Here is a 23,258-nt window from a genome sequence, read left to right as displayed (position 1 = left end):
CTTTGTGCTTACATTAAACCATTCAAGAGGAAAAGGATACAAGTATGAAAAAGTGTTGTATTGGGTTGGCCAAAAAGTAAGATGGCTCTAATAGTAAGTAGTTCTCTTTAAGTTCATTAAAAACAATTTTGTTAAATTGCACTGTGACAGCTGCCCTATCAGTGTGTATTAAATAAGTCTAAATTGGTGAATTTTTCTGTAGCCATTTTTTATATTGAAGATGAAAGAAAATACACAATATTTTTGGCATATTATGCTTTATTATTTCAAGAAAGATAAAAACACAGCTGAAATGCAAAAACCAATGATTTGTGCAGTGTATAGAGAGGGTGCTTTGACTGATTGAATGTGTCAAAATTGCTTTGCAAAGTTTCATGGAGATTTCCCATTGGACAATGTTCCATGGTCCAGTAGACCAGTTGTATTTGATAGTAACCAAATCGAAACATTGAGTAAAATCAACATTATACCATGTGGGAGATGGCCAACATACTCAAAACATCCAAATCAATAAAGTTACTGGTAAAAATTTAAAATGTATCTTTCAGTTTTTCAAGTGTGCCTTATATTTTTACAGCGAGAAACACACAGGCTTTTTAATGAACCCAATATTTCAGGTAAAGTGTTCTCCATTATAAAATATTCGTAGGCAATTAAAAGTCTACAGCCTGGCTGGTGTGGCTCAGTGGTTGAGTGCCAGCCTGCAAATTAAAGGGTCACTGGTTCAATTCCCACTCTAGGGTACATGACTGGATTGTGGGCCAGGTCTCCAGTAGGGAATGTGTGAAAGGCAACCACACATTTCTTTTTCTCTCCTTCCTTATCCCTCCCTTCCCCTCTCTCTAAAAATAAATAAATAAAACCTTTAAAAAAATGGAACATTTACACAATGAAATAGTACTTGACCATAAAAAAAATTCTGCCCTTTGCGACCATATAGATGGATCTGGAGAACATTATGTTAAGTGAAATAAGCCAGTCAGAGAAAGGCACATATTGTATGATTTCACTAATATGTAGAACATATTAATAAACTGAAGTAAGAAGAAAAATGGAGACAGACTCATACACGAAGAGCAAGATAACAGCAAGTGGTGGGGGATGTGAGGAGGTGAAGGGATTGAGTGAAAAGAACTCATTGACACACACAACAGTTGTGGAGAGGAGGAGACATATAAGGGGAATAAATGGTAGTGAAAAAATACAATGAAGATTTAATTAAAGAAAAAGAAAATGCTACTAAGCTTTAGGGAATTCAATGAAGGGAGAGTATATGAAGATATGTAATTTACTGTCTTATCTACTTTTTGAAGTACTGAAGGTAATGAAAATTCAATCACAGGTATAAAATTTCACTTTAAAGAAGAGCTAGAACTCCATTGTGAGAGGTTAATAACTTGTTTTAAAACACACACACACAAAAAGAGAAAAAAGGTACACAGTTGTTATTTAAGAAAATAATTAGTCCTATATTTTAACAGAATTACTTCCTGAGACTGTAATAACATTTTTTAAAGATTTTATTGATTTATTTTTAGAGAAGGGAAGGAAGGGAGAAAGAGAGGAAGAGAAACAGCAATGTGTGGTGACCTCTCGAGCACCCCCTACTGGGGACCTGGTCTGCAACCCAGACATGTGCCCTGACTGGGAATTAAACTAGCAACCCTTTGGTTCACAGCCCCACACTCAATCCACTGAGCCACACCAGCCAGGGCTATAATAACATTTTGAGAAGTCTGAGAATAGATAATACAGAAAAAGAAAAGCCATTGTGTTATAATATAACACTAATTATATTTTGAAATAACATATTTTTTTGTTTTTCATTGTACATTCCAAATATATTTTTGAACTTCTAGTTAATAGTTTTCATTCACATGAAAAAGTCCAAATAAAACACACTTAAAATTCTTGTGAGAGTAAGAGGCTCTGTACACAATTACTAATTTCTGTAGCTCAATAGAATAGAAAATTTCAAATTGTGATTTGCATGTTTGCATCTGGATTAAATACACAACGATCTCTTGAACACCTAGATATTTACTAGGTGTTCAACTTGTTTACTGTGTTTATTATATGTTTACTTGTTAACAACCTGCCATTTTATCATTCCATTCAGCTCAGCTTTCTAAAGGCTACAAAATGTCATTCCCATCTCATGTGTGGGTAAACTACTCTATAGTACAGTTGTCATTGTAAAGATCAGACAATTCGGTATACCAATGTTGGCATCACAAACACCTGGATCCAAATAATAGCTCTACCGCTCAACAGCCATGTGATTTTGAATGAGTGATGTAATGAAAACTTTGATATATCTAAAAAACCTAATTCCTCCTAAACAAACTTTGTAAGACAAGTGCAAACTCCTACATATGACTAAAAGTCAAAGAAATTTAGTTAAGTAAGCCAACCACAGGAAGAAGGACAAACATTTCAAGAAGTCATCTAAAAAGTTAGTTTTCATAACCTTCAGTAGAGATATTAAATTAAGTATTGAGATGTAGTTCATAATAAGTGAATTGTAAAAAAAAAAACAATGGAAATAAATACTATAACTATTTTTAAATATATTAAGCTGGACATAAAAGGCACACCATAAAAGTATATCCAAACTGCTCAGAATAGTTGAAGTAGAACTAACAATTAACCAATATCATTAAATATTTGGAGAGGGATTATAGCTTTATAACACTACCATATTCTCTTTGGACATGCCAATTTACCTATCTGCTATAGTTTCAATGTCTAGTGAAAAAACATACCAATAATTCATAATACAATTAAAAAGAAAAGAAAATGTTTGTTTTACATCAGATGAGAAATTTGAATATTTAAACACTCATGACTAAATAACAGTACCTACATAAGTGGGTTGCTGTGAGAGTTAAATCAGGTAATAGCCACAATTTAAAACGTTTAGTCCAGGATCTCAGGCTGTAAGTATGGTTAATAAATATGAGTTCTCACCAGTCAAGGACAAACTTATCATGCATATGAGTCCTTTCTTGAAATCATCTAAGATACTGAGCTTTGTCATTTTCTAAATAAAACATTTAGGCTGGGTCTACACAGGGTTATCAAATAGAAAATGTCCTAAGAGTTGCAATTCAATCCCTACTATTCTGGTGAGTCAAACTTTGGAATGCTGTATGTATAACCCAAAGTGAGATGTGTTTAGTTTTCTTAAATTTCTACAACAAGCCCACAGACATCATTAAAACTTGGTAGGATGACATTGGCTGAACTGCTTGTCCGGTTGCCCTGATTACTGCTATGGCTTTAATTTCTGTACTTTATTAATTACTAAATTTCTATCCAAATATTAATGATGATCATAATCATCACATTTGTAATAATCCAAAGTACTTTTCCTAATTTTATTCTTGTATTTATTGATTTCAGAGAGGGAAAGGAAGAGAGAGAGGAACACTCTCTCTCTCTGATTTGCTGTTCCACTTATTCATGCATTTATTGGTTGACTCTTCCATGTTCCCTGACCAGGGATCAAACTGGCAACCTTGGCATATTGAGACAATGCTCTAACCAACTGAGATACCCAGCCAAGGATTCTTTTTCTAATTTTAAACAAATTGTTGTTCTGACAGGCAAAATTTCCAGCTTTTTAAAAGCATTTTATTTAGTTAGTTATTTTCAAAAAGGGGGAAGAGAAATAGAAAGGGAGGGAGCTAAACATCAATGTGCAAGAGAAACATTGACAAGATGCTTCTTGCAAGCTCCCAAATAGGACCTGGCCCACAACCCAGGCATGTGCCCTGACTGGGAATCTAACCAGTGGACTTTCAGTTTGCAGGCCGGCACTCAACCCACTGAGCCACATCACTTAGAGCAAAACTTCTAGTTTTTGTGAACTAAGCAACAAGAAGAACTTCATGTTTATATTCCATTCAATTTAAGTGTTAGCACAAATGTAGTTTATGTCACACAAAGTGAGTGCTCAAAATATAATCCTAGAAGCAATGTAAGATAAAACTAACTCACCTGTAATTGCAAAGCTTCATGATTTTCCAATCCTTCCACAATTGGTGAAAATCGTTCTCTGTTATTTCTTTCTGCTGCTGTAGTTATAGCCCCTAAAAGCTTATCTAGACTATAGAGGAAAAAAATAGAAAACAAATGAGAAATATGTCTCGCACAGACATTGGGAATATGGGTAATTCTCTTTCAATTTTCTCTAATTTCTTCCAGGTGCTTGATCATCACAATTAAAAAATCATGTTCCTGTCTGCGTATTTTTAACACAGCAAATACTGAGAGCTTTAAATAACTGCAGGCTAACAAAATAAAATTCAATTTAAAAATCTTGAGGAACAACTTTTTCTACATGACACTTTTAAAAAGATAATTAATAAAGATTCAAATATAAAATTTCAGGCACTGATATTTCATGTAACAGATATTAAGTAATATCCCTTCAACACAGAATGGCATCTACAACTATTAAAAATTTATTCAACTGTAATACAACTGTAATTTTTTTCTGAGTTTTACAAGACTTTATTTGAACCAAACTAATGATACATGGTAGGGAGTAAGATCTCAAATGCTCTCCTGACTGTAATTTTATAATAAAGTGCTGGAATGAGTAAAATTTTAAAAAAGAACTTAAAAACATTATTTGAAAATGAAACAAAAAATAATACCTGAACGAGAAAGCCTAGGTAATTAGAGAAGCACTCATAATTCACCTGGCACAAGAAACTTAGTTATTTGAAAAAAAATACTGAAGACTTATCTTTTTTTAGTACAGAGTCTGAATCAAATTAAACTCTATGTACTCTTCCAAAATATATCTGACATTATAATTAAATCATAAGTATAATAGGGTAGATTGTATTATATGAATGAAATACTGAAAAATCTATTTAAATAAAAAATATTTCTTATTCATATGTAAACTCATTTTTTCTATAAAACCTAAGAAAATCTTACTTCTGCATGTTAACAGATTTGTAGTTTGTTCACACTGAGACAATATTTAATGCTACATAATAATATTTTTGTTTAGTGTTTGTCTTTTGTTCTCTAAGGACACTATTCAGCATTAAGCAACATTTTATTCTAGCAGGTTGAAAAAAGTCAATATATTAGAATCATCTTAAAACTTTGTTTAGGCCTATTCTGATTTAAATTGAAATCACTGCTGATGCAACAAAGTGTTTAGAAGCAATATTTTATTTCTGCACACTATTCTCTTCCATCGATCTATATGTCTGTTATTATGCGAGTCCCAAACTGTTCTGATTACTATGGCCTTATAGAAAAGTTTGATATTAAGTAGCATGGTTCCTCCAACTTTGTTCTTCTTTCTCAGGATTGCTGTTGCTAGTCAGATAAATTTTGTGGTTCCACATAAATTTTGGAAATATTTGTTCTAATTCTGTGAAATACATCATTGGAATCTTGATAGGAATAGCTCTGAGTATGTATATTGCTTTAGGTATTATAGACATTTTAATGATGTGAATTCTTCTTAACCATGACACGGTATGTACTTCCACTTACTTGTATCTTCTTTAATTTCTTTCTTCAGTGTCATTATTTTCTGAGTACTTTCTGAGTACTTTCTGAGTCTTTTACATCCTTGGATAGGTTTAATTCTAGGTATTGTATTCTTTTTGTGGCAATTATGAATGGAATTCTTAATTTTCCTTTCTGTTAGTTCATTATTGGCATATAAAAATACAACTGATTTATAGACTTGAACAGATACATCTCCAAAGATGACATACAGATAGCCAATAGACATATGAAAAGATGCTCAACATCGCTAATCATCAGAGAAATGCAAATTAAAATGACAATGAATTATCACCTCACACCTGTCAAAATGCCTATCATCAATAAATCAATAAACAAGTGCTGGCAAGGACATGGAAAAATGGGAACCCTTTTGCACTATTGGTGGGAATGGACTGGTGCAGCCACTGTGGAAAGCACTATGGAGATTCCTCAAATAATTAAAAATGGAACTGCTCTTTGACCAAATGATCCCACTGCTGGGAATATGAGGTCTGCGTGGAAAAAGTCCAGCCATTGTTAATATCACAGGAACAGTTTCTGCCACATCAATGTAATCTAGCAGCCAAGGAGAGTAGACTGGAATGTGCATGTGTGAACACTGAGAACTTCTTTGAACTGGTCAGTGGGGGTGATGGGCAACAGACGTCATTGAGTGAGCATGTGTCCTGTGTGGCCCTTGCATTTCAAAATGACTGAGTGAGCAGAGCAATGAATGTACGTCAAATTTTGTGTGAAGCTTGAACATTCCTCTACAGAAACTATTTGGATGATTAAGAAGGCCACAGCTATGGACAACTGGTGATTGGCAGCTTCATCATGACAATGTCCCCATGCATACATCATGTCTCATGCAAAGTTTTTGGCAAAACATCAAATCACCCATGTGACTCAGGCCCCCTAGAGCCCAGATTTGGTGCCCTGTGATGTCTGTCTTTTCCCAAAACTAAAATCACCTCTTTTAAAGGAAAGAGATTTCAGAACATCAATGAGATTCAGAAAAAATATGACAGGGCAGCTGATGGTGACTGGGAGAACTGAGGTCCCAAGATGCCTACTTTGAAGGGGACTGAGGTACCATTGTCCTATGTGCAGTGTTTCTTGTATCTTGTATCTTCTTCAATAAATGTCTCTGTTTTTCGCATTACACTGGCTGCATACTTTCTGCACAGACCCTGTATATCTGAAGGAACTGAAAACACTAATCCAAAAAAAATCACCCCTATGTTCATTGCAGCAGTATTTACAGTCCGCAAGATATGGAAGCAGCCCAAGTGTCCATCAGTAAATGAGTAGATAAAACAACTATGGAACATTTACACGATGGAATACTACTAGTTTTGAAAAGGAATAAAATTCTACCCTTTGCGACAGCATGAATGGACCTAGAGAACATCATGCTAAGTCAAATAAGCCAGTCAGAGAAAGATAAATAGCATATGATTTCAGTCATATATAAAACCTAAAGAACATACTGAACTAACAAGCAAAATAGACTCACAGATGAAGAGCAGAATGATAACTAAGGAAGGGAAGGCTAAGGAGTAGAGGAGTTGAGCAAAAAAGGACTCATGCACATGGATAACAGAGTGGTTACTGTGTGTGGGAGGGGGGTATAGATGGACTAAATGATAATGCAAAAAGTACGATAGAAAATACAAAACAATTTAATAAAAGAAGAAACACTTCAGTCCATGTCCTTCACAGGTATTTCTTTCTTTATCACAGTAGTTTCTTCTTAACTAGACATTATTGACATCAAACCTAAAATTTTTATTCTGATTCAATATTTTTCCCATAAGTAGAAATGATCTAATGCATGGTCAGCAATGACTTGCTAACACTGGCATTTTTTACATACACTGAAACACTGACAACAGCCTTGTTATTTCTTTTTAACAGGTCAGTTTATTTCATTCTACAAATACTTGCCTTATCTTTCCCATTCATTACCACAGACAGGTAAAGCAAAATAAAGCTATATATAATAATACAAAATAAAAGCACTAGTTAATGCAGTTAGTTAAAGAAGTCAAATTTGTGATGTGCCATATGTGTAGGGTGGGTGTGTGCAGGGGTAGAGGCGATTGTATGTATGTCTTTAGCCAAAATTACTCTGATTTTTGCCCTATATTTTTACTAATTACTTTATGTAGACAAAATTCTATTCATTCACTTTAAATCCAACTCAGAAGAATTTCCCATTAGGATTCTATCTGTTTAAACCTACTTTTCAAAGGAGTCAAACAGAGCTAAAATGTAAACATAATATAAAAATGTTGGTAACTATTTCCTAAAATTTCATATCATTTTTTGTTTTAAGTATATTTTATTATATTACATTTTCCCCAATATTCTCTCCCCTTTATCCCCCCTCCACCCCGCACCCCCTACCCTCCATCAGCACCCCCCTTAGTTTATGTCCATGGGTTGCAAGTTACCTAAAGAACCAGCACAAAAGCAGGATTTCTTAATTTCTCAGGTGGCATTTTCCATGCAGTTAATATAATAACATAGCCATACTTACATGTTGTCTTCTCCAATAATGCAAATAGCAGAGAGTATTTTTACTATTTCAGTCATCATGTTGGGTTGTTTGGGGTCAATTGCTCTTGCCAATAGTAGAAGACTTCTTTCATCTCCTAGAATCCTTTGTAATCCAAACTTTAAAAAAATTATTTTTATTGAAGATGTCTTTGGAACATATCTTTAATTTTAAAAATCTACTTGATACTGATTTTCTAAAAACCCACACCTTCACAATGAGATTCTACCTAATTAAATGAATGTTCTTCAAACAAGCAGTTGTCTTTCTTTTTTTTATTTGAAATGACTGTATCTTGGAGTTTATGGCCCTTGATCAGAAATGATCTCCATTAGCCTGCCTAAAAATTCCATTAAAATTTGGGAGAAATTTTAAATTTAAAATGTTAAATTTAAAATGTTGGGAAAAACAAAGAAGAACATGTAAAGCATATACTGATATGATTTTCTAAAGTAATTCTACTTATGTCACTGGGTTTCCCTGAAGATATCTACAATTTATGGATAAATTATCCAATATGTTTGTATGAAAAATTAACTTGACCAAAAAGGGTAAAATGTTGAAAACCTCTTTGTATACTATATGCCAGTTTAAGCAATAAGCCTCTGTACAGATGTTCCTACACTTTCTGTCTCATATCCTCCCCCATTTCAGACAGCTGTGCTGTATTCCATAAGCTACAAGCCCAAAGAAATGGCACCAGGATTTCAGTAAGTGTCACACTGAACTAGGCAGAGAAGACACCAATTTTACTTATTTTTAGTCTTCAATATGCATGTACAAGTGTGCATTATAAGAATGAAATAGGTTAAGAAATTTTAAAGAAAACACACAGCTTGGGTTTTCATTACAGTAAGAATATTTTCTTTGATCATTGTCCCATAAAGTATTTCTCAGATTTCTTATGAAATACATTTGCTTCTTTTTAGTTTAATGGTAAAATCTGACATTTCATCAGAGTAAAAGTGCCATTTCAAGCTAACCTTTAGTTAAGTACCAAGCATATAAATATGTTAAGGTTGCTAATTTAACTTCTAAAAGAATTCTTGGAGAAAATAGACAAAGCTCTTAAAGAGGCCATAATAAATAAAGAAATACACAGAGGAAAAAAAAACAAAAGAAAAAAAGGAAATGGAAGGGACAAAATTTAAAAGAAGCAAAGAAAACAAAAGGGATATGTATGTATAAAGGTGGCTAGTAGATAACACACAGTAAGAAAAATAAGTGAAAAACACAGGTGTAAAACTGAGAGATCTATGATTACCATGCAATTAACAAACTTAATGAGTTTAAAAATCAATCAGACTGAGAGTGAAATCACTTAAATTTTTAAATTTCCACTTATTGTTTAAAAGTATTTTCTACTATGTGGGGAAATGCTGAAAATAAAAATGAAGATATGAGAAATGATGAGCTACCATGTATCTAAATATTAGAGCAATATTACAGCAAAAGAAGTTAAGAAGAAATGGGTAGCTTTTTATGATCCTATTCTGACATGCACTGTATAAGAAAAAGGAGTTTTTGATGTAGGTAACATAAACTCCCTGGGGCCAACAAATTTGATATTTGTGTCATCGCAGATGAAAGATGAAAATTTCATTCTTTGATTATGATAGTTTATTCCAACACGAAACATACATCACTGTATATTTTTATTTTGAATGCACAGTCTAGGCTAACTCTTACATACACCTAAAATTTAAAAGATCCACTATTTATTCATGTTCTGAGCCTTTATGTGCAAGACATTAACATGCCCTTAACTAAAGCTTAACCTTACTTCAGAATAATCCAAGTCAATCCACCATGTTCATTTAGAAAATAATATAATAATAAATAATAATGCAAGAATAAACTGTTTCGCATACTCATAAGTGTAAACCTACTTTTACCTCACCCTGTATATACATACTTGCATATAATCCCATATAGTTATGAAAGTGTTTTCAGATTACTTAGACAATCTTACTACATTGGTTATTAATAACTATAATTCACATGTGGCAAGTTTTTGTTTACTGTAGTAATTCTTTATCTCTATTAATACTTGAGATTATTAAAACACCATCTAAAGAGAAGTATGTAATTAGCTAGTGGTATTTTGACTACAGAAATATAGGGCAAATCATTTCTAAGACAGTAACAAAATAGTTTATAGAAAAACTAACTATAATTTCATAACCTGAGCAAAGACTACTTTGAGAAAAACCCATGTCTAGACCTATTGAGTCATTTACAACGCAAAAAAAAAGAAGAAAAAACAGAAACCACAAAAAAAACCCCACTGTTTTCCATAAATGTCTTTTATGTATGTTAACTAACATTAATTGAACACAAAAGAAAGAGAAATCTTAACTTTATTATGCTCTTAGTGATCAAGCCAAACCATGGCTTTGAATTTTCCTTTTCAAAGAATAAAAACAGTCTCTAAGAAGATGGTATTCAACATATGACATTCAAATGTTTCTACTACCATAAAAGAAAAAATAGTATTAACTAATTTGGGCACAAGATTTATGTGTTTCCATGATTGCAAAAGCCTATCAATAAATATTTCATGAATCAAAATATATTTTAAATACTATTTAAATGAAACATGATGACTTGCATCATAAAGACCCATTTATAAACTGAATAAGTACACACTATATTGTGTGTTTCATACTTCCATGCTGTTGAGCAAGGTCTCTCATCTTTTGTGACAAAGGCAGAAAGAAACACTACTCACCTTATTATTCATAAATGCTTTGAGGCACTGAATAAGTTTATACTGATTCTTCTTGTCAATATTTTCTTGCCTGAATAAAAAAAAAAAACCATATTATCCTGTGTCTAAACATTTCCCCTTTTCTGATTTTTTTCATGTTTATTCTTACTGTTTCTTGTCCAGAAGCTTTTCCAGCACATCCAATAAGAGTCCAAGACCTTCATGGCCAAAGTTGTTAACCCAGCTATGAAATAAACAAAAATATGTATAAGTATGTTTGTAAATTGAAAACATAAAGGACCTAAAATGAAATTTTCATTTTCAAATATGATAATCCTGACTTTATATTTCTTGTCATTCTTTTTTCTACCCCAATTTCTTCAACCATATGCTGTGAGGATGACTCAAGATCTTTACCTCAATCTCAGTTTTCTCTTCACATTTTGGACTGCCCATTCCACAGCCTTGCCTTGGTTGTTTCACCAGCAGCATATACTTAAAACTGAATTTATAAGCTAAATTTCTCTCCCTCTGTGTCAGTGCTTCCCTACATCAACCCCTCTTCCATTCTTCCTTATTATGTAAATAACACAACTACCATTTTATTCATTCAGGCTGAAAATACTGGCATAATATTTGAGCCCCCAATCTCTTTGACCTTTGCATTTATTCTGTTCATTTATTCAATAAATATTTATTGAGTACTTATGAAGTACCAGCATGTTCTAGTCGATAGAGACATGACAGTCAACATAACTATGTCCTTACCTTCATATAGTTTACATACTCAAAAGAGGAACACTGATAATAAAAATATAATAAAATGTCACTGTGTTGGTGCTATGAACAAAATAAACCTTGGCAAATGGAATAAGAAATGACAACATGTTATCTTTAAATGCATGTGGTCAGGGAAAAATTATTTGATAAGGTGGTATTTGAGCACAGCCTTGAAGGAAATGAAGACTTCTCCAGTAGAAGAATAAGCACAAATTAGGTACTGAGGTGGTGGTTCGCAAGCTTGAAAACTTCCAGGAACTGCAAGGAGACCTGTGTCATTAGGGCTGGATAAGTGGGCATGGGTGAACAGCAGGAGATAAATCCCATGTGTGGTACAAGGCTTTAGAAGACGAATCCTGTAGAGTTTCCTTTGACTTTTTGTTATCCACTCATGAATACTATTCTAGAATGACTCCCACAAATGCCTTGCCCTCCTTTCCATTGTCTCTACGAACATTGTAGTGTGACCCTAGTTACCTTTCTTTAATATGCCAGGAGCCTCCAAACTAGGGTCTCTGCAGCTTCAAAACACTGGACTAGATTGTACTTAACCAGTCTCCTGCCATTTTTCTCTGCACTACCTAACCCATTTCAAATCCAGATTCTTTTTTTTTAAATTTTTTTTAAAAATATTTTATTTATTTATTTTGAGTGAGGGGATGGAAAGGAGGAAGAGTGGGAGAGAAATATCAATGTATGGTTGCCTCTCATATGTCCCCTACTGGGGACCTGGCCTGCAACCCAGGCATGTGCCCTGACTGGGAATCAAACCGGCAACCCTTTGTTTCACAGGCCTGTGCTCAATCCACTGAGCTACACCAGCCAGGGCTAAACTTTTTTTAATTTAATTATTGTTCAAGTACAGTTTTTCTGTCTTTTACTCCCATCCCAGCCCCCCCACCCAGTGATCCCCACCTCCCTCCCATTTCCATCCCCCTTAGTTTTTGTCCACGTGTCCTTTATACTTGTTCCTGTAATCCATTCTTCCCTTTTTCCCCTGAAATTCCCTCCCCTCTCCCCTCTGGTCACTGCCCCCCTGTTCTCTATTTCAGTGTCTTTGTTTTTTTTTTTTTTTTAATTTTATTTAGTTATTTTTCAAGTACAGTTTTTTTGTCTATTTCTCCCATCCCAGCCCCCCCGCCCCATGCTCCCCACCTCCCTCCCATTTCCAACCCCCTTAGTTCTTGCCCCTGGTGTCCTTCCTATTTGTTCCTACAAATCCCTCCCCTTTTCCCCCCTTAAATTGTGACCAGAGGGGAGAGGGAAGGGAATTCAAATCCAGATTCTGATCTAATATCAACCGACCTTTACAGCCTCAGGCCTTATACCACATGTTCCAGTAAATATCAGAGAAATTCTCTTTCCTGATATCCTTCCCACACTTGCCTGCATTATTTAATGTATGGTTTTTTCCAGAAGGCAACCCCAACTCCATCACTCCAAACCCTTCAAGGTCAAATCAACAGTTAATTCCTCCATTAATGTTTTTTGTCATGAACCTTCCATCCAAATATGAGTTATTTTTCCTTTGAACAACCATGTATCTTTATCTCTGATTACTTAGTAGTGCAATTCTTGACACATCTGTCTTACATACCTTTCTGTATTAAAAATTCTCTGAAGATAGTTATATTATCTCATTTATTATTCTGTCTTCCATAATATTTAGCAGTGTAACAAAGCAACAAACAACAAGTACTGGCAAGGTTGTGGAAAAAAGGGAACCCTAGTGCACTGTTGGTGAGATTGCAAACTGGTACAGCCACTGTGGAAAACAGTTTATAATTTCCTCAAAAACTAAAAATGGAACTGTCTTTTTTTTAAGTAACTCTTTTTAAATTATTTTTCAAGTACAGTTTTCTGTCTATTTCTCCCATCCCAGCCCACCCTGCCCCATGCTCCCCACCTCCCTCCCATTTCCACCCCCCTTAGTTATTGTCCCTGTGTCTTTTATGCTTGTTCCTCTAAATTCCTCCCCTATTTCCCCTTAAATTCCCTCTGGAACTACCTTTTGACCCAGCAATTTCACTGCCAAGATTATATGCTAAGAACCCTGAAACACCAACTCAAAAGAACCAATGCATCCCAATGTCCATAGCAGCACAATTTACAATAGCCAAGCACTGGAAGCAACCTAGGTGCCCATCAGTAAGTGAGTGGATCAAAAAACTGTGGTCCATTTACACCATGGAATTCTATGCAGCAGAAAGGAAGAAGGAGCTCTTAACCTTTGCAACAGCATGGATGGAACTGGAGAGCATTATGCTAAGAGAAATGAGCCAGAGAGTGAAAGCCAAATGCCATATGATCTCACCTATAAGTAGACCTAATCAACAAAACAAATAAGCAAGCAAAATATAACAAGAGGCATAGAAATAAAGAACAAACTGACAGTAACCAGAGGGGAGTTAGGAAGGGATAATGGGGAGGAAAAGGGAAAAGGGTCATCAAGGAACATGTATAAAGGACCCATGGACAAAGCCAAAGAGGGGTAGGATTGAGGGTGTGAGGTGGGGATGGCTTGGGCAGGGGAGAGTGTTGGGGGGCTGGGGTAGAAATGGAGACAACTATACTTGAACAACAATAAAAAACACGTTATCTACTCAGGTCTGGTACATGAAAGTAAACACAAGGGCCACGTGCATTTGAATATCCTTGGAAACTATTCATCATGGTAGATTAATGCACAAACTATTTCTGACCAATTAACTGTATCTATTAGATATAATACTGCCATTTCCAGACATTTGCCTATATATATTTCTTTGAAGTACAACATTCACTTTCCACTTATTTCACCTGATTCATAGAAAGGTTGAATATGTCAATTTTCCAGCCTTGATTCTGAGTGGTTTTGAATCCAATATTGAGATAGATCAATTAAAATGTCCTTAGAAAACACCAAAGAGGACATTCCATCTTTCTCTCTATACTTTGTTATTTGCTTAAGAGGGTTTCATCTGGCTACATTTATTCTCCACATCAGGTATCACTGGAAAGATCCTGCTGTTTCATACTACCTACATATTTTTAAGACTTCCTCACAAAGAGGAAATGTATGTGCTTTCTAGCTGCTCATATAATAAGAAAAAAATTCCTCTTAAATATTCATAAACTGTGAATGCCTGAGTTACATATAAAAATCTCCTGAGGGCTTGTAGTTGAAGTAAAAATCCTCTCTCAAAGGATACAGTTCCTTATTTATTACCATTGATTTCTTAAGCTCTCAAAACTACTTTGGAGACAGTCAAAATGGCTCAAGTCCAAATCTTTTAAAATGTCCAACAGGCTACAGAAAAATTATTTTCTTCTCTTGTGTTCCTTTACAGATTATTGTTAAAAATTTTAAAGAGATGGTCCTAGTTGTATTTTAAATTTTCTTTATAGGTTTTAGGTTGTGAATAAGATTATGTTAGGACACTAACTGAAGTTGCCTCATTGTAATATAACTAGTCAAACTTATAATAAAATGTTAACTTCCACAAGACAAATGTATTGGTTCATTTTCCTAAGCTATGTGATACAGTTAAAATTCTATCACATATTCCACAGGAAACCCAATTTCTTGTAATTTAGTAGAATTTTGTTAAAATGGAACTACTCCAAGAAATCCCATTCCTAATCTGTAAACACTAAAAATAAAACACAGCTGATGTCAAGTTTATTTCTTGTGCATAAGGTAACAGGTTCTATGAATGCAAGCAGGAAAACAGAGAGGCATTAGAAAATACCACCCATGAATTTCCATTTTTCCTACACTAATTTGCATGTTATACTGCCTGATTCGGATGGGCAGCAGAGAAATTAAGAATTTTCTTTCACAATAACAGGGACAAGGAGAGTTGAAGGGTAATTACTATTTGATGCCTGAACAACAGAAATGCAACAATCCTTCTCCCCTACCAGGTGCAGTTCCAAAAATATGTAATGAATGATTCATTATACAATGTGATAGATACAAACACAAAGATCCAAGAAATTTAATGTTCACAAACACTTTTAGTATAGAATAACTGCAACCAAACCAAAAGGAAGCATTTCTTTGGAACCTCATTGTGGATGCAAAATATCTCAGGAAGTCCAAATGTTTTACTGTCTCAGAATGTGATATGTAAAATTGTCCTCTATTTTTCTGGCTTACTTTTACATAATATTTTGAAGTCCCTTGCCCTGTAACTGAAAAATATACTGTGGAAATTGGGTATATTTCTGTGTGCACATATATGCACCCTTAACCACAGATAAATATCTTAATACAATCACCTTACATAAATGTTTTTCAAACCATAATAATTATATGATGAAAAGTAAAGAATCTTTAATAACCATACATTAACTTGGGACTTTTTAAGGCCTACCAAAGCCAAATTAAGCCAAACATGCTAATTATTTTTCTCTTGCATGGTGACATAAAATCATCTAAAGCAAAATAACAACAAAACAATAATAAACATGTACACGACTTATAGATAAAACCCTTATAGGACTATAATGCAATATCCTAAGGAAAAAACATTAGCCATTCACTATAGTCAGCCTGGTCTTTGCTCATTTTCAGAAAAATCTAGAAATATAGGTGCTCTTAAAAAATACATACTTATACATGGTGTTTGAAAATATACAAATGCTTTTGAAAAAAAGCATGTTTTAATTGCTGAAGTATCTTTGATCTTCTTCAAAATTGCAAGAATTTTCTTTTCAATTGCAATAGTTAAAAACCAAAACAAACATTAACACTTAAATTGACAACATGGTTCTGTCTTCATTTACAAACAAACCTCACTGAAAGACCACACACTGAGCACAGTACCTTTACTGGTTGTGAAATCAAAGTAAGCTACTCTATATTGTCTCTTTCATCTTACAGATAAAGAAACTAGAGAATTTTAGTGTCTTGTCTTAGGTCATACAGTTTGTTAATGGCAAAACTATAATTGAAAACTGCTACTCCTCAATCCTTATGCACCTCATATTCAACTATATTATTAGCAACTAACATAAACATGATCAATTACTGGTTACATGTGTTTGGGTTATTCTTTGTTCATGAGGAATAATGGATAAAACTGACAACTTATAAAAATATCATCAATGTGTCTAGTCAGAAGCAAAAGCAGTGTTAGGGAGGTTTACTATTATTATTATTTATTATGAATTCTATCATCGAGACAAGGGAAAATTTAGCTAATAATAACATTGGAGATTTCCAAAAATGTACTTTCTTCCTGCTTCTCATATACAATTAAACAAAATAACTGCTTCTTCAGCATACAGAGCCCTATCATACTAGAATTCATTATTATGGATTGTAGACACACCAATAAAGTATTGATCTACAGACATTCACATAAAAAAATTTTAGCAATTGGCCCTGGCATAGCTCAGCGGATTGAGCACGGGCCTGCGAACCACACAATCGAGGTCCGATTCCCAGTCAGGGCACATGCCTGTGTTGCAGGCCTGTTCCCAGCAGGGGACTCACAAGAGGAAACCATACATTGATATTTCTCTCCTTCTCTTCTTCCCTTCCCCTCTAAAGATAAATAAATATTTTTTAAAATTTTAGCAATGGATAGTTGATATATGGCCTCACACAAAATACAAGTATTAGGAAGCACCTGTACAAATAGAGCCATTCAACATTTTTGAGAATAATTTAAAGTTTACAAATATGTAAACAATAAAATGTATGCCATGTACAACAATGGGTCAAGGAAGAAACTGAGAGAACTAAAAAAATACCTTGAGAAAAATATAAAATAGAAATACAACATAGCAAAAGTTATAAGATAAAGAAAAAGGAGGTCTAAGAGGGAAACTTATACTGATAAATGCCTAATATACACACACAAAAAAAACAAGAAAGGCCTCAAATAAACAACCTAACTTTACATCTCACAAAACTAGAGAAAAAGGAATAAACAAAGCTCAATTAGGAAAAAAGAAAAAAGAAAGTAAAAATTAGAGCCAAAACAGAGACTAAAAAGAAAGTAGAAAAGATCAATACAACTAAGAGCTGTTTCCTTTGAAAGATAAAATTAACAAACCTACAGCTACTTTCACCAAAAGAAAATAGAAAAAAAGAAAAAAGGAGAGGATGCAAATGAAATCAGAAATAAAAAGACAATAGATTACAACTGATAACAGAAATAAAAAGAATCATAAGGGACTACTATGAACATTTTTACACTAACAAATTGAACAAAATAGAATGAGTAAATTCCTAGAAACATACAATCTACCAAAATTAAATCATGATGAAATAGAAAATCTGACCATACATATTATTAGTAAGAAGATTCAATCAATAATCACAAAACCTCACAACAAAGTCCAGCACTAGATGGCTTCACTAGTGAATTCTATAAAACACTAAAAGAATACCAAACCTTCTCAAATACTTTGAACAACAACAAAACAAAAATATAGGGGGAAACTATTCCAAATTCATTTTATAAGACCAGCATTAGGCTGAAAATAAAAATCAAAGATGCCATAAGAAAATATCCCTGATGAACATAAATACAAAGATTATCAACAAAATATTAGCAAACAAATTTCAACAATACATTCAGAAGATCATACACCATGATCAAGTGGAATTTATTCCAGGTATGCAAGGATGGTTCAACACTCACAAATCAATCAATGTGATACACTGTATTAATAAAGTGAAGGATAAAAATCATAAAATCCTATCAATAGATGCAGAAAAAAGCATGTGACAAAATTCAACATCCTTTTATGATAGAATCTCTCAACAAACATGTATGTATAGAGAAAATGTACCTCAGCATAATATAAGCCCTATCCTACAAGCCAACAGATACGCTCAGTGGTGAAAAGACGAAAGGTTTACTTCCAAAATCATGCTGGAATAAGACTAGCATGCCCACTCTCACCACTTTTATTCAACATAGTATTGAAAGTCCTAGCCAGGGCAATTAACAAGAAAAACAACAAAAAGAATCAAAATTGAAAAGGGAGAAGTAAAATAATCACTATTTTCAGGTAACTTCATACTATATATAGAAAACCCCAAAGACTGCATCAAAAACATCTTAAAATAAACAAATTCAGTAAAGTTGCAAGATTTAAAATGAAAATACAAAAATCTGTTCCATTTTTATACATTAATAATAAACTATCAGAGAGAGAAATTAGGAAAACAATCCCATTTACAATTGCATCAAATAGAATAACAAAGCTCGGAATAAATTTCACCAAGAAGATAAAACACCTGCATATTGAAAACTACAAACATTAATTTAAAAAACTGAAAAAGACGCAAATAAAGAGGAAGATATTCCATGCTCACGGGCTGGAAGAACTAGTATTGTTAAAATGTCCTTATTCCCCAAAGCAATCTATACAACACAATTCTTATCAAAATTCCAATGGCATTTCTCAAAGAAATAGGAACAAATAACCCTAAAATTTGTATAAAACCCAAAAGGACCCTGTTAGCCAAAGCAATTTTGAAAAGACAAAACAAAACTGAAGGCCCCTTATTTCAAATTATATTACAAAGTTATAGTAATCAAGACTATGGTACTGACTTAAAAAACAAACATGCAGATCAATGGAACAGAATAGAGAACCAAGAAATAAACCTGTGCATATATGCTCAATTAATTTACAATAAAGGAGCAAAGAATATGCAATGAGGAAAGGACAGTCTCTTCAATAAGTGGTTTTCAGAAAACTAGTCAGTCACATGCAAAAGAATGAAACTGGACCACTATCTTATACCATACCAAAAAACCTGGGACAACTGTAATAGCATAATCATTAAAATATATTAAAATTTAACTTAAAATGGGTTGAACGCATGAACTTAAGACTTGAAACCGTAAAAGTTCTAGAAGAAAACAAAGGCAGTAAGTCCCTTCACACAGGTCTTAGTGATGATTTTTTTTAAATAGGACATCCAAAACAAAAGTAATAAAAGCAAAACAAAACAAGTGGCACTACATCAAACTTAAAAGTTTCTGCAGAGCCAAGAAAACTATCAGCAAAATGAAAAAGAGAAGATATTTTCAAAGTCACATATTGATAAAGGCTAATATCTTAATATATAAAGAATTCATATAACTGAATAGTAAAAAAATATTTTAAAATGAGCAGATCTGAATAGCCATTTTTCCATAGAAGACATACAGAGGACCAACAGGTACATAAAAATATGCTCAAATCATTAATCATCAAGAAAATGCAAACCCAAACCATAATGAGGTATCACCTCACACCTGCTTAGACATAACAATAGATCTTGTAAGAGTGGATATTAAGAAAAAGACTAGAACTAACAAGTGATAGCAAGGGCGTGGAGAAAAGTGAATCCTTGTACACTGTTGGTGGAAATACAAATTAAGCGGAGCCACTATGAAAACAGTATGGAAGTCCCTTAAAAAATTAAAACTAGAACTACCATACGATCCAAGAATTCTACTTCTGAGTAATCATCTGAAGATTATAAAAATAATAATTGTAATGGCATAATCAATAAAACATATTAAAAATAATAATTCAGACAGATTATGCATCTTTATGTTAACTGCATCATTATTTACAATATCCAGGACATGTAAACAACCTAAGTATCCATTGATAGATAAATGGATATGCATACATACAGACATACACACACATAGAAATTATTTAGATAGAAGAAGAAAAACAATATTTTGTGATTAGAAACAGATGGACTTCAAGGGCATTACACTAAATGAAATAAGTCAGAGAAAGACAAATATATGATTTTTCTTATATGTGAAATCTAACATATCTATCAGATAGATGATGAAGATGATAGATAGATGAGAGAGACAGTGGGAGAGAGAGATCACAGATACAGAGAACAAATTAGTGGTTTCTGGAGGCAGGGAGAGAAGGTGAGAGAAATGGTTGAACAGTTGTTTTGTTTAGTTGTCTGAATAAATTCAATAAAGAAAAAAATGTAAAGCCCTAACCACAATGTAAAAGAAAAAGAAGAGAAAGCTAACTTAAACTTAAATACAGGCATACCTCATTTCATTGTGTTTTGCTTTATTGTGCCTCACAGATACTGCATTTTCATGAACATAAAGGCGAGACACCATGAGCAACAAGATTACCACTCTCTGAAGGTTCAGATGATCATTAGCATTTTTTAGCAATAAAACACTTTAAAATCAGGTATCTTCATTGTTTTTAAGACATGATGTTATTACACACTTAACTTCATTTACAGCACTTATGTCATAACACTTATGTGCACTGGGAAGCCAAATTTGTGGCACTTGCTTTATCACGATATTTACTTTATTGCAACAGTCTGCAACCAAACCTGCCATATCTCTGAGATATGTCTGTAATAAATATTTTTATGACTAAATGCTTGGACATGACTATATATACTAGAGGACTGAGTTAAACGGTCGATGCTTGCAAGCATATATGAAATGCATATATACATATAAGTTGACCATTCAAACATCAGCTACAAGTGACATACTGGTGACCTGAATTTCAAAAATGCATTGTTCTTGGCAAAATATTTTCTAAAACAGCAAATAATTCTTGTTACAAATTCCTAAGTATATATATAAAACGTATACTTCCCTTGGAAAAAAATAAAGAAAATGGTCAAATGTAATGACCAGATTGTCAAAGATGAATCCAAATCACACACACAGGGATCTGATCCAAAACACTGAATAGATGGATAAGCTGTCTAAGACAAATAATAATATATGCACTCAAAAATAGTTGCCTGCTATCATGTAATCACAACACTGTTGTGGGCTCACAAACTAAAAGATCTAGTATCACGTATCCAGCATGTTGCTTATATTTCCACCATACCATTAGATAATTCATATTTTCTTGCACCCGTCAACCCATAGTTTCAGAAATTTCCTGCCACATAAGTTATATATGATATATAAATATCATATATAATTTATTCTCACTCCTCAAAGTTAATTCCTCTATAGCTGTCTATTATTAACTGTATTACTCATATTTTTCAAGATCATTTGAAAGAATTGAGAAATGCATTGAGGTGAATGCCTGCACCAAACTATTGTCCTCAGCAAATTCAGACACATGATTTCAACATGTGAAGACATTACTGTAACTTATAACCAAGATAACCAAGAATTACAACAAGCTTACGTAATAACAACTTGGCACAGTATATACAGCATTCTACTCCTAGGAGAAAATGTTATGCAAATAAATTGACAGGAAAGTTTTTTTAAGGTACAAGATATGTCATAAGGTCAGAGAATACCTGCAGGTACATATTCCATACCACTTACATTATAAAATTATTTTCCATTCTAATTGATGTTTATAATGCTGACTTCAACACTATAAAATTCTTAAGCACTTCTATATTTGAAAAGTCATTAATGCTTTACTTAGTTTTTTAAATATTAAATTATTTTTAAATTAAATATTGATTATGCCATTACAGTTGTCCCATTTCCCCCAGTTCATTCCCCTCCACCCAGCACACCCCTCCCCTCCATTCCCCCTTTATTTAGTTCATGTCCATTTGTCACGAGTTATTTAGCTTCTACATTTCCCATCGTATTCTTGCCCCCCTTGTCTATTTTCTACCTACCTTCTATGCTACTTATTCTCTGTACCTTCTCACCCCTCTCCTCCTCCCACTCCCCTGTTGCTAACCCTCCATGTCATCTCCATTTTTATGGTTCTGCTCCTGATCTAGCTGTCCTCTTAGTTTGCTTTTGTTTTAGGTATGGTTGTTAAGAACTGTGAGTTTGCCATCCTTTCACTGTTCACATTTTTTATCTTCTTTTGCTTAGGTGAGTCCCTTTAACATTTCATATAACAAGGGCTTGGTGATGATGAACTCCTTGAACTTGACCTTATCTGAGAAGCACTTTATCTGCCCTTCCATTCTAAATGAAAGCTTTGCAGGATAGAGCAATCTTGGATGTAGGTCTTTGGATTTCATGACTTGGAATACTTCTTTCCACCCCCTTCTTGCCTGTAAGGTCTCTTTTGAGAAATCCGCTGACAGTCTGATGAGAACTCCTTTGTAGGTGACTGTCCCCTTATCTCTCGCTGCTTCTAGAATTCTCTCCATTTTAATCTTGGCTAATGGAATTATGATGTGCCTTAGTGTGTTTCTTCTTGGGTCCAACTTCTTTGGGACTCTCTGAGCTTTCTGGATTTCCTGGGAGTCTATTTCCTTTGCCAGATTGGGGAAATTCTCCTTTATTATTTGTTCGAATAAATTTTCCACTTGTGGCTCTTCCTCTTCCCCTTCTGGTACCTCTATAAATCGGATGTTGAAATGTTTAAAGATGTCCTGGAGGTTCCTAAGCCTCTCCTCATTTTTTTGAATTCTTATTTCTTCATTCTTTTCTGGTTGAATGTTTCTGGTCCACTCCATTGATTTGAGTCCCAGTTTTGTTTCCAACACTATTGGTTCCCTGTACATTTTCCTTCATTTCACTTAGTGTAGCCTTCATTTTTTCATCTAATCTGTGGCTAAAATCAACCAGTTCTGTGATTATCCTGATCACCAGTGTTTTGAACTGTGCATCTGATAGGTTGGCTATCTCTTGCTTGCTTAGAAGTATTGGCTCTGGGGCTTTGAGCTGTTCTTCAGTTTGTGCCTATTAAGTATGAAGGGCAAAAGCTTAGGTGTTCACTGGGGCAGGT

The 23,258-nt window shown here is 33.8% G+C and overlaps 1 protein-coding gene across 3 annotated transcripts in view; it reads right to left on the bottom strand.

The window, feature by feature from the left end:
* DIAPH2 (diaphanous related formin 2) overlaps window positions 1–23,258 on the bottom strand; it is a 914,916-nt gene that overhangs the window by 687,575 nt on the left and 204,083 nt on the right. For all 3 annotated transcript variants that reach the window (XM_037165779.2, XM_037165780.2, XM_037165781.2), the window contains 4 exons: window positions 10,966–11,040; window positions 10,818–10,887; window positions 8,069–8,205; window positions 4,003–4,111 (listed from right to left, as the gene is read on the bottom strand). In XM_037165779.2, the coding sequence (XP_037021674.2) occupies window positions 4,003–4,111; window positions 8,069–8,205; window positions 10,818–10,887; window positions 10,966–11,040 (391 nt within the window). The remainder of the gene's footprint in view (window positions 1–4,002; window positions 4,112–8,068; window positions 8,206–10,817; window positions 10,888–10,965; window positions 11,041–23,258) is intronic.

The sequence above is a fragment of the Artibeus jamaicensis genome, unplaced genomic scaffold (assembly GCF_021234435.1).
Source record: "Artibeus jamaicensis isolate MK-2021 breed Jamaican fruit bat unplaced genomic scaffold, CSHL_Jam_final scaffold_461, whole genome shotgun sequence".
NCBI classification, from domain to species: domain Eukaryota; kingdom Metazoa; phylum Chordata; class Mammalia; order Chiroptera; family Phyllostomidae; genus Artibeus; species Artibeus jamaicensis.
This window is presented reverse-complemented; position numbering and strand designations above follow the sequence as displayed.